This window comes from Penaeus chinensis, chromosome 15, assembly GCF_019202785.1.
Source record: "Penaeus chinensis breed Huanghai No. 1 chromosome 15, ASM1920278v2, whole genome shotgun sequence".
NCBI lineage: Eukaryota > Metazoa > Arthropoda > Malacostraca > Decapoda > Penaeidae > Penaeus > Penaeus chinensis.
This window is the reverse complement of record NC_061833.1, coordinates 13,397,272-13,409,771: the sequence shown is the minus strand read 5'-3', so window position 1 is coordinate 13,409,771 and position 12,500 is coordinate 13,397,272. Positions and strand designations below refer to the sequence as shown.

Genomic DNA, 12,500 nt, shown 5'->3' with positions numbered 1-12,500 from the left:
CCAGTCTCCCTCTCTTTCTCTCTATCTCTCTCCCTCACCCCCTCTCTTTCCCTTTCCTCCCCCACTCATATCATCCGTTCTCACCTGACGGGTTGTTTCCGTGAACAAAATACCTCCCGAGCCAGTGCCCAGGCATGAGTCAGTCGCGAATTCTTGACCTTGGTGTGTTTTCCTCAAGGATCTTAGTCTCTCTGAGTCTGAAAATATGAGGAGGGGAGGGGAATAATAATAATAATAATAATAATAATAATAATAATAATAATAATAACAATAGGAGGGGAAGAGAAAAATCGTGCATTGAGACAGATCTTTGCTCATAATTGTCCTGTGTTAGTTTCCCATTGCACTGTCTGTGTGGGGTCCTGAGATGTGCAAGCACTTTACGTAGAGTGTGTGGAAAATTATGTCAGACAAGCGCAAATACATGGTTGCGTTGGAGTGCGTGTAAAGGGATGGGAAAATCTGGTTGGTGTTAGAAAATGAAATCAGACAAGCATAGACACATGGGTTGGTTTTTGGTTTAGGTGGATTTAAAGAGCACGTACAGTATGAAAATTTAGGTGGTATTAGAAAGGGAAATCAGACAAGCGTGCATGCATGCGTTGTTTTTTGTGTCGGTGGGTTAAAGAGCGTGAAAAACAATAAGAAAATGTAAACAACGTTTGAGAATGGAATCGGACAAGCTTAGGGAAAATTGCTGACTTTATTGACTCAAAATTCTAAATGCTTTTAAAACAGGTTTTGCTGAAATAGTATTTACATTTATCATATTTTTTCTAGTATAATAAGACAGTCGGAAGGGAGTATTTTGAAATTATTTTTAGTCAAATATGTTTTTATTTTTATTTTCTGATTCATTTTCTAACTTTCATTTTCTGTTATAAGGTCTAATTATTTCGCTAGACACATTTGATCTAATTGCCTTCATTCTCATATGCGTTTTTTTTTCTTTGTTTCTCCTATTTAGTTCCACACACAAAGATATTTATGGGTTAGCATACTTATCTGGACTTTCGAGTCCTGAATGAACACTCTGCATTCAGAAGCACCTTCGAACAAAAAGAGAACTAGAAACAGTCAAAGGTCTGACTGCAGGACGTAATGCCTGTCGAGAGAAAGTTGTAAGAAAAGATCTTTTACCGCATCTTCGAAGAACATAGTTACGTGTTTTGTTGAGTTGCATAGCTTTTAGTCCGGTACGTTAAAAAATGGTATCGAGTGTGCGCTTGTGTTGGTTTTGTGGGTGTGGGCACTGGTACGAAATGAAGACGTTTGGGTACGAGGCAATATGGGTACACGATTGTCCTCTTTGAGAACACGAGACAACGCGACAGTGTTAATGGGACAGTTAGCCTTATGTGCGAGATGAGGGTAGGGGGGTAGGGGTGGGGGTGGGGGAGCGGTCGTCTCCTCCTCCTGATCGCGGGACACAAAAGGAAGACTCGAATCGTGGTATCCTTTGGGCGTTGGGAGGACTCGCAGGGCGGCCGTCACGTAGAAGGATTCCTGCAGGACTCTCGGGACTTATACGGGCGGGAAGGACTGTGGGGTGGTGGGTGTTGGGGGGTAAGGGGAGGGGGAGTTGAATCAGCGGGTCAGTGAGAAGGCGAGAGGGAGAGAGGCATTAACGAATGAGTGATGGACGTGGGTAGCGGCCCGGTAAGGAGACCCTCCCAGCGTGGCAGCAGATTGATCGTGTATGATATATTTCCCCGGGGTAGGCGGATTGTGCCCCGCCCATGCCCTGGCTCTTGGGTGATGGATGGCGTGCCCACTCCGGCTAAACGCTCGACTCGCGGGGCACTGAGGGCTCCTTGTCTCGGCGGGGCATCACGTTAATCATTCGTTATAAAAAATAAATAATAAATGGGATTGAGATGTATGCCAGAACTACAGATGAAAAACGCGCTCACCAACTCAGGTCATAACTTAGTACCAACAAATCTCCCTTGTCAAAACGATGTTGCAGTCGGAGGTTATGGACTGGCAACACACGAATTAGCATCATCAAGGATAAATCTCATTCGGCCGGCGGGGGGCTGGCCGCTACCACGTGACCACCGAAGCGTCTGTGAGGGGCCAGGAGCCAATCAGCGAGCACGACACAAACAGCTCCCCTGATAAGCATGTGGAGCAGCATAACGAGCCATAACTTGTGGCTTCTCAGCACGGAGTTAATTAGGCGTCGCCCTTGACAGGTCATGCGGCATTATGCCAGGAGCTGCCTTATCTTCGTGATGCCCGGATGCCCGAGTCAGTCCCGCGAGACGCTTTATTGGGGTCTGATAAATGCCCGATGGAGCGCTTGGCTTGGAGTGTTGTCACTAAAAAGGCTTCGGGAATCGAAACATTGATTCTAGTTGTTGAACATTTACTCTACTTTGGAATATTGTTTTCCAATTCATTTTTTCTGTGTCAGACTTTGCAGTTCGTTACTTTTTCTGGCATAGTCAAAGACATACATGGCTACTTGTATTTGCCGAACATGCACTTTCTAAACCGAATGATTGTTGAAAATGAAAATGAAGTTCTGTCTCTCCGCCACCTCTGTTAACCGAAAGTAAATGTGTCTATCACCTATACCTCTCCAAAAAATATTTTCACCCCTGCACTATTCCATCAGTTGAACATTAGTGGACCGCACAGGACACGGAGCGCAACACAAAAAAACAATATCACCATTAAATCCTGGAGTGCGCGAGTCAGCCAGGCAAAAGAATATATACATATATATCGAATACCCAAGTGTTGCGTCCCCTGTGTTACCCGAGGAGGAGCCACCACGATGGGTACCGTGAGGTCAAGGGGCGTGTAACATGCCCTGGCGCCATCCCGGAGACAAGTGCAGCCTCGACCTCGTGCTCTTCCTCGTCCCGTTCTCCGTTTTCGTTGTATTCTTCATGTCCACCGTCATGCTCGCCATCAAGAAGTACTTCACTCGACGCCGGAGGAACTCGGCTGATTACGTAAGTGGGGAGGAAGGCGGAAGATGGAAGGTGGGAGGGTGTGTGGACGGTGCAGGGCCGGGCAGCGTCAGGGAGTTTGGAGGGCTGCTCGGATCTTTGCATTTGTGTTATTTTGCTGTTAACTTTTTCTTCCGCTTTACCGAAGGTGGAATAAGAGTCAAGATGATAATGTGAACGAGGCATAAAATAGGGTATTTGCTGCTTTATGGTACTGATTTGAATTAATAGTATTGGTATGTACTCTGTGAAGTGGTGCAGTCAAATGGTTATCACTTGATTGATTTTGTCTATATATTTGTAATTTATGTATCATAGCATGAATTCTATTATATTACTACCTTTTGTGGGTTATATCTATTGATATTAATGTGTTTATCAGTCAGTAAAAGTAATGTTTGAATTAATGAAACCTTATTTACTTAAGTTGTGCTACAACGTTCACAGTCTATGAAAGTAACTTTTTCTCAATTCAGTAAAATTAAGTTATATTCAAGGAATATCCAAATATTAACACCAAAGGTTAAAATGGAAATGGACTTTACAATAGTTACCCATCGTCAAACTTACGTTCTCTTCAATGGATGTTAACGCTCGTTTTCTTCGTTCCAGGATTCCTCAGGGCTAACTTGCACATGCCCGCAGAGCACCTCTTCCAACGCCAAGAGACGATCCCTGAGGGACACTCTCACGCTCCCGAGACTCGCCCTCGCGTCCGAGGCCGCCTCTAACCAAGATGACGGAAGATCCAGCTCATCCTCCCTCCACGAGTACCCTCGCTACCGACGAAGCATTAGCCTGGGCCAGATCCTGCAGCACTCGGACGGCCCCTACAACGACGGTTTCAACAGCGCCGGTAGCACGTACCCCGGCAGCAGCGAGACCTCGCCTGACACGCACACAGATGCCACCGGGCGAGAACTGAGTGACTTCGAGAAGGAGAACCTACTCTTCCTCAAAGACTTGGACAACAGCTATCACCGACCCTTGACGCAGAGCCTTAGCAATACCAGCCTTGGCTCGACCTTCTCCGAGGACTCTCTGACAGGTAGGAAGGATTAATGATATCCATTTTTTTTCGTGTAATAAAAACACTTATTTTTTGTTTTTTGGGAAAGCAAAAGAAGAAATTGAAAATGATTGCGTATCTTAGGGACGAAGAGGAAAAAAAATACAAGGGCATTCGTAAAATAATGAACCAAACTTGAAAGAGAAACTGTGTGCTTATTAAGACGTTGATTGATTGCATTAACCTCCCCGACGTCGAAGTTCCTCGGTCAAATGGCGCCAAGATGCGTGATGAGATATTGCCATTAAGGTTAGCCCGCCGACCAGCCTTGAGTATGTGTGCAACTCAATGTCCTTATCTCTGTGGGTTCAAAAAGTGAAACGTTTTTATACGGCAGCTTTTATTCCCTTGTTTTCCTTATTTATCCGAGTTAGCCATTAAACTTCAACCGCTTTGATTTTATGGTTCCGCCTTTTCCCTTATAGAGAAAATGAGTGGAAAAATCATCAGTCGCTTAATTGCATCGTTGAAAACCATGGAAAGCCAAATAACCCTCGTAGAAACCATGGGATAACATGGGTGAAATGAGATCTAGTTAACTCATTTATTCCCTCATATTTTTTCTTTATTCATGTGGAATGTGAGAGGTGATTAACTCAGTTACTATCCCCATTAATTGATTAATTAACCCAGTTGTTCCCTCTCATTTTTTTATCATCCGTTCAAAGGTAATCAGATAATTTTCCTTAAAAAGAACACGTAAGGAGTCTTAATCCACCGTCCCTTCAACGCCACTTCGCTGCAGGTAACCTTTAAGGATTTATGATCGAAAAAAACAGACGCTATCATCTTTTCGTAGATTCGATTTTGGCGGAACTGGAGTGGAGAGATAAGGAAATGGTTTTCTTGTTCTGCTCTTTCTTGGGTGAAATCTTTGTTCTCTTTCTTTTTCTCTTGTTCTCCTTCTTTCTTTCTTTCTTCTTCTTCATTTTCTTCTTCGTCTTCTTCTTTTTCCTTATTTTTTTCTTTCTGCTTTTCTCCTTTTTCTGCTTTTCTTCTTTTTATTCATTCTCTTCTTGTTACTTACGCACTCACTTGCTCACTCATTCACTCACCTATCCAAACAGTTACCCCCCCCCCACCAATTCACTCACTCACTTATGTACTCACCCACGCACTCACTCACTCGCTCACTCACTTACTCACTTACTCACTTACTCACTTACTCACTCACTCACTCACTCACTCACTCACTCACTCACTCACTCTCTCATTCACTTACTCACCCACCCACCCACGTACCCATTCGCTCACTCACTCATTCATATGTCCACTTATTATATCACTCACCAACTCACTCGTTCTCTTCTTCGCTTACTCGCTTACTCACTCATGCAGCATTCACAGTCAGGCTCTCATGCTCGCATAACTTGTTGAAAGCAGAGCAACTACACATTGCAGGGGAAAGCTTAGGGGCTGATTAAATGTACCAGCGCGTAATTAGGTAGTGTTGGTTTATGTATTTTATATTACGTTTGTTTGGCTATTTATCTGGCTGCTGTCTGTATCTAATTATCTGTCTCTGTTTCTCTCTCTCCGTTTCCCCCCTTCTCTCTCTCTCTCTCTCTCTCTCTCTCTCTCTCTCTCTCTCTCTCTCTCTCTCTCTCTCTCTCTCTCTCTCTCTCTCTCTCTCTCTCTCTCTCTATCGCTTTCTCTCTCGCTCCCTCTCCCTCACCCTCTCACTCTCCCTCTCCCTCTCCCTCTCCCTCCCCCGCTCCCTTTCCGTCCCTCTCTCCCTCCCCCTCCCCCTCCATCTCCATCTCCATCTCCATCTCCATCTCCATCTCCATCTCCATCTCCATCTCCATCTCCATCTCCATCTCCATCTCCATCTCCATCTCCATCTCCATCTCCCTCTCTCCCTCTCTCCCTCTCTCCCTCCCTCTCTCCCTCCCTCCCTCCCTCCCTCCCTCCCTCCCTCCCTCGCTCCCGCCCTCCCTCTCTCTTTACCACTCACTCTCTCCTTCTCTCACGTCCACGTGCACATAAACAAATCCGCACAATTGCAGTGAATGGCGTTTGAAACTTGCGTCGAAAATGTAAATAAAAGTTCTTCTGTCGCGACGAAACAAAGCACAGAGGCTGTTGTCAGGGCACGACACAGTAGTTCTCGAGGAACAGTAGGGATTGCATCATCGTAGCGCGGGCCTTGTCACTCGAGCCAGCCAGTGCAAGCTACAATGTTGCCACGACGTTTCATTAGATTATGAGTTCAGTTACTGATTCATGCTCGTGTGATAAAGACGTTAAGACGTTGAGACTCTCAGCCGTTCTCACCCGCTGTACGTAATTCAAAGACGATGTTTAGTTATCCGTGACATTTTGTTTTTATTGACAGTTTTGTTTTTCATCATGGCGAGACAAGGTAAATAGATGAACCTTTAAAAATAATGTTTCGTGAGTGATAAAGAGTGATATTTGAGGCGAGGAAAGATCAGAAAAGTGTCCAGTTTGTTAGTGCCTGTGTCCATTCTCTCTTTGTCGCTTGCACAATGGTGACTCGCAAAAGTACGAGTGAAAACAGTCAAAACAAATGCGAGAAATTATTTAAATAAAAAAAAAACGAAAAATGGAAAGAAAGAATATGAATAGACGAAAGGAAGAATGTCACGACCCCCCCCCCCCCCTTTCTCTAAATCAATTGAAGAAAAGCGAAAAGGTGAAGGTTCAGTCCTCCATGGCTTTTTCAAGCATTTAGAAATAAAGAAAGAGTTTCCCCGTGTTTCTCATTATCAAGAAAGAGTCCCCTATTGAACGAAAAACCTCACGTTAAATCGACCGCGACGACCCTTCAGCTAAACACCACAGAGACGAAGACAAATGGACGCGATGATAATAAAATTCAGTGGGGAGAGTGGAAAAAAACACGTGGTTTGGCCGATCCACGTAATCACAGCCAGACTGAATGAGGGCGGCGGCGTCTCCCGTTGGGTGCAGGTTAAACGGTTATCGAAGTTACGAAGTTAGATCGTGTGGTAGGTGGGGGGGGGGGGTGGATTAGGTTAGGAGGAGGGATAGAAAGTTAGATAAATGAATGGGATCCAGACGAGGGTTTAGGGATTAGGGCAGGCCGGATTAGGTGCGGTATTTATTTTCTTTGTTACGTTGGTGCAGTTAGGATTAGCATGGGGATAGTTTGGATTGATTTATTTGTTTGTTTCTTTCTTTATCTATTCGTTTGTTTTGATTACGAGAATAGCTATGATAGAATCAGTGTTGGTTCGCATATTCTTGGGTGACTTGAATAATCGATGATAAACAGTTTACACATTTACACAAGAGTAATAAATTTTTCCCATTTTACTTTTCTTTTTTTTTTCTTTTTTTGACGAAGGTAAATATTTGTCAGGTACAAAATATAAAATTGTGTAATTACTGCATCTGAACATTAATACTTTGGTTTATATTTCGTCTCCTTTCCATTTTCCCCTGAGATCGAGTTACGGTACACAAAGTGGGTGTGTGGGGGGGGGGGGCACGGTATAACTACCATGACAACAAAAGAAAGTGTTTGTTTTTTTGTTCACTCTGTTTGTTCACTCCGAAGACGCAAGTTAGTAAACCTCGATTCTTGTTCTGTGAACTCTGACAGAATCAAAACAAAAACGGCCTTTATTTAATTTGCCGAAGATAACTTTCCCGCGCAGAAAGCAGTTCCTTGCAAAGTTTAGAAAAGTTAGTTTGTTGTGCCTCGGCGAGTATTTTGCCGAAACCATGTTCTCTTATATAGAATAGACAGAAAAAGTTATATAATTTTAACGCCAACTTTAGTATCTGTTCAAAGAATCGGAATAGTACGTGGTTTACGACTGTCCACGGCCCTATATCTGCTTCGTATGATGATATCAATAGAATCTTTATTTTTATAACATTTTTCAAGTATAAAAACATTTTCCTGATTAATAATAACACATTTAATGGACAACAATGACTTTGGAAGTTTAGCGAATACCTCAGGGAAACGATGATTTAGAAAAGTAAAATCTCAAATACTGAATTTTAGGTAATCAGGTTGTTGAATTAATCTATTAATCATATTATTGTTGCCTAATTATATTTTATTGATTGAAATGTATATTGTACAAAATACACAATTAGGTCACTTGCCATAGCTCCGTCAAGCCACACAAAAGCTCATCCACATCGCTGTTTCCCAGCCAAGTCGCAGACGAAGACTGGCGGGAAATTCAAAATTGCTTACAAGTTTTCGGGGGTCTGGCCTGAAAGTCCGCTATTACAGTAACAGTAATTAGAAAATTACGCGAAAACTTTTCTGGTCTTTTATCGAACCTGACGCGCCACAACGCTGCCGTGGGGAGTGTGTCGGAGTATGAGGTGATGGTTAAAATTGAGGTGCTTGGCTGATCGTGTTGGTAAACAAACAGCCGCCAATGAGCTGGTGGGCTAAACAATATAATGATTTAAAGATTTCCGAATGAAAAAAAAAAAAAAAATCTTATTTCCTTCGATTACAAGAATAACTAGACAAAAAAGGAGAAAGAAATTCTGTAAAAAAGTCCAAAAACAAAAATGTCGATGTACTATAAACAAAGAACCAATCGTTGATCGATATATTGGCAATGTTTACCCTTGACGTCACAGCGACCTGTCCATCCTCTAATGGGAGGGGCAGAGGAGGATACCCAGGCTGGAGGAGGAGAGGGAGGAGTAGGAAAGGAGGGGGGATGGGAGAGGTTTGCTGAGTCCAAAGTGCGAAGGAAAGGGTCCCAAATGTCTTCCCTGAAAGATCGTAAGGAGGCGGTAAAAATCTTCATAACATCGTATCATATTTCGGTAATGGCGGTGGATACTCTGCTCAGGGTCTTTCAGCTGATGTTTATGAGCCTGGGTGTAAAGTCTTCATTTTCCTTTTTTTCTATTTTTTTTTTCTTTTCTATTTACATTGTCGGAGGTGGAGAGTGTGAGAAGGAGAAAGAAAGAAGAGAGAGAGAGAGAGAGAGAGAGAGAGAGAGAGAGAGAGAGAGAGAGAGAGAGAGAGAGAGAGAGAGAGAGAGAGAGAGAGAGAGAGAGAGAGAGATGGAGACTGAGAAATGGAGTTGGCGGGGAAGGTGAAAAGAGATAGAGAGAAAAGGAGATAGAGAAAGTGATAGGGAGAAGAAAGTAAATGAGAGAAAGAGAAGGTCAGTAAACAGAGAGAAGAGGGAGAAATAGAGAGGAGAGAGAACAAGAAAGGAAGAAAGAAAATTGAGGGAAGAAAGAAGAGAGAGAGGTGGATAGATGGAAAGAAAAAAAGGAGAGATAAAAAGAGAAAGCGTGAAAGAAAGAAGAGAAAGAGGGAAAGATAGTAGGAAGAAAATGAAAGAGGAGGAGGAAAAGTAGGAGAGAAAAGGAAAAACACTGCAACCGAACAGAGCAAGTCTAGTATTATGCAAGTGCAGTATACACTGGCAATATCAAAGTTTTAATAAGACTGAACTGCCAGTAACCTCTCAGTATCAGACTCCAAGTGGCAATTCCACAAGGTACTTCATACGTACACGTAACGACATTGCTATGAAATATGCATCCAATACAAATGGAAGCTTTTAACCTCGGTAGAACGTAAGGCATTTTACCAGTGGATTGGAGAGCAAAAGGTTTGAAATGTTTTACGCTAAATTGAAGCTTGATAAAATGTCCAAAAGAGGAGATTGAGAGCTTTTCTTGTGAGATTAGGTGTGAAAGTAGGTAATTATAAAATTAGAAGTTCAAGGCTGATGGAAAGGTAATATTAATGGTTATGGTTCGGATGCTTATAGCGGTGAAGAGTAAGCCATATTAATGCAAAAGTATATGTCTTGTTTAACAGAGAAGTCCTTAGAATAATTTTTGGACTAAAAGTTATTATAATTTTGGACGAAAAGTTACTAGGGTTAGAATTATTGTTTAAGTATTTAATATTTCAAACAAGAATAAGGTAAAGGGAAAGAAATCAAACAGTTCATCAATTGTTCTCCGTTAGAAAAGTTCATACGATTATTTTTAACCAGCTATTTAACGACTTTGCCTCCCTTCTGTAGGAGACTCCACGCCGAGAGGAGGAAGCCCATACCCGGGTCGCCGTGAATTCCCGAGGACAGCCTACTCGCCCTCCAAGACCTCGGCCTCCAAGATTATCCGCTCCGTCTCGAGGGAGGAGCCAGAGGACGACTTGTCCGAAGGGGAGGCCAGTCGAGACGGGCGGAGGAGACCCGAGGCCACGGGAAGAAAGATCTCGCTGCCGATTCTCGCCTACCGGGGGAGTACAAGTGAGTTTCGGAGAGGGAGAAGGAGTGGGAGTGGGAGTGGGAGAGGGAAGGGGAATTGGAAGGGGTGGGGGTAGGGGTGGGAGAGGGAGAGGAGAGAGGGGAGGAATATGGACAGGGAAAGGGATGACAATACGAGACAGATAGATAGAAGAAAAGGAAACTAAAAAAGAAAGAAAGGCCGCGTCCTTTCCCCAGCTGACCCAGGCCCGCAATTGCAGGTGACTCGTCGGCGCCGTCCAGCGTGTCGAGCCTGCAGGGGGCGCCGGCGTGGTGGAACAGCCGGCAGGTGCGAGAACCTCCTCCCAGGAAGTTCTCCCTGAACCACACTTCGTCGTCGCCTTCGTCCAGCTTCACCCAAGCCAAGATGGTGTTCACGGGCCGCAGCCTGTCGTCCCCGAGCGACCCCCCGTCCCGGATCCCCATGGCCACCCACAGCAACGGGGCGTTCCTGCAGGAGCCGCCCTGGAGGTCCCCCAGGGGCCTCGGGTGCGCCTCGTCCACCGTCCCCAACGCCAGTGGCCAAGGTGAGTAGTTCCGCTGAAGTAACTGATGTTTTCTTCTTTCTAGGTATACATACATGTGTATGTATATATATACACACATATATATGTGTCTGTGTATGTATGTATATATGTATACATACATATATATATATATATACACATGTGTGTGTGTATGTATGTAAACGTTTGTATACACTATATGTTAACATGTATGAATGTACAAGATATACATATCTACATACATAATACATATGCAAAATATGTGTGTGATGTAGGAGGTATGTCTATTTACAGAACATGCAAATATATGCACACCGGTTCCTGCCAGTGAGATCGGTTGGCGTGCGGTTGCTTTCGGGTTTCCGTTTTCGTTTTCAGTTTTCAGTTTTCAAACAATGCTGATGGGAAGTTTTGGTATCTATTTGATTCATTTTAAGTGTCGTTTACTTTGTTAGAATGTCTATAATGTTGAGAGTTATTGGGTGATTTTACTGATATAGGGCTTGTATATAAAACCAGAGGAAAAATCCAGTGGAAAGATAAATGGCACGAGTGATTTTAAACTCATCATGGTTATATATATATATATATATATATATATATATATATATATATATATGTATATATATAGTCGATTTTTTTCGACGGATATATATATATATCCGTCGAAAAATATCGACTATGTGACTTGACAGTTGTTCCGCAAACGTTCCTTTAAAAAAGATAACAAAATGTATTTACGCGTATCTCTCATTACTAAATCTCATAATTATCTACTAATACATCAGTAGTTATTAAAAGACGAGGCGTTTCCCGAAACAGTAGCGTGTTTGACATCCTTGGCATGTATTGTCTCTCGATGAGTGAACACAAGCGATTTATCCACTACCACAAATACGTCCGATAATGGCCGCGTGTGGTCAGATGATCGAACTGAACTAGTGGGAAAGGTTCTCATGATCCCACCAATCAGTCATGGCGGCGGGTAAATATCTTTGCCTGTGGCGTGTTCTTCACCTCCTCCCTCTCCCCCCTTCCTCTCCTTACACCTGCCCGTAAATTAGCGGCAAACTCCTTTTTTATGTTTTTCGGTTATTTTTATGACCTCTTTATCACTTTTTATTTTTTTTTTTTTTTTTTACCCGCCATCTACCATCTCTCTCACGCACGTAATCAATGTTCTCTCGTGGTCTTATTAACCTCCCCATCGCCCGTTATGCTGTTCTTTCTCACCTGTCACATTTACCTGCACCACATGTCAATCACCGCAATATCCCAATGTTCGTTAAAAAGTCTTAAATTGGCTTGTCTCCCTTTCTTCAACCGTCAACCGATGCAGCGGGTTTGATCAGCTTCTGTTTAACCTATTAGCCGTCACAGTATTCAATTGGATTATCCCAGTCTCTTCATTAACCTTCTGAATCACTTGCTGAACCACCAATTATCATTTATGAGAAGTTATTTGCATCGTGCGCACAGGCACCTTTTCATCAACTGTCAAATTACTGGGTTTAAAATATTTATATATGTATATATATATATATATATACATATATATGTGTGTGTGTGTATATATATATATATGTATGTATGTTTTTATGTATATGTATGTATATATATATTTATATATATATTTATTTATTTATTTATTTATTTATTTATTTATTTATTCATTTACTTATTATATATTTATATCTATCTGTCTATCTATATATGT

At 42.6% G+C, this 12,500-nt stretch overlaps 1 protein-coding gene across 1 annotated transcript in view; it reads left to right on the top strand.

The window, feature by feature from the left end:
* Nucleotides 1-12,500, top strand: part of LOC125032848 — a 181,037-nt gene that overhangs the window by 166,340 nt on the left and 2,197 nt on the right. The window contains exons 6-8 of the mRNA XM_047624233.1: nt 3,576-4,011; nt 10,053-10,280; nt 10,499-10,804. Coding sequence (XP_047480189.1) covers nt 3,576-4,011; nt 10,053-10,280; nt 10,499-10,804 — 970 coding nt within the window. The remainder of the gene's footprint in view (nt 1-3,575; nt 4,012-10,052; nt 10,281-10,498; nt 10,805-12,500) is intronic.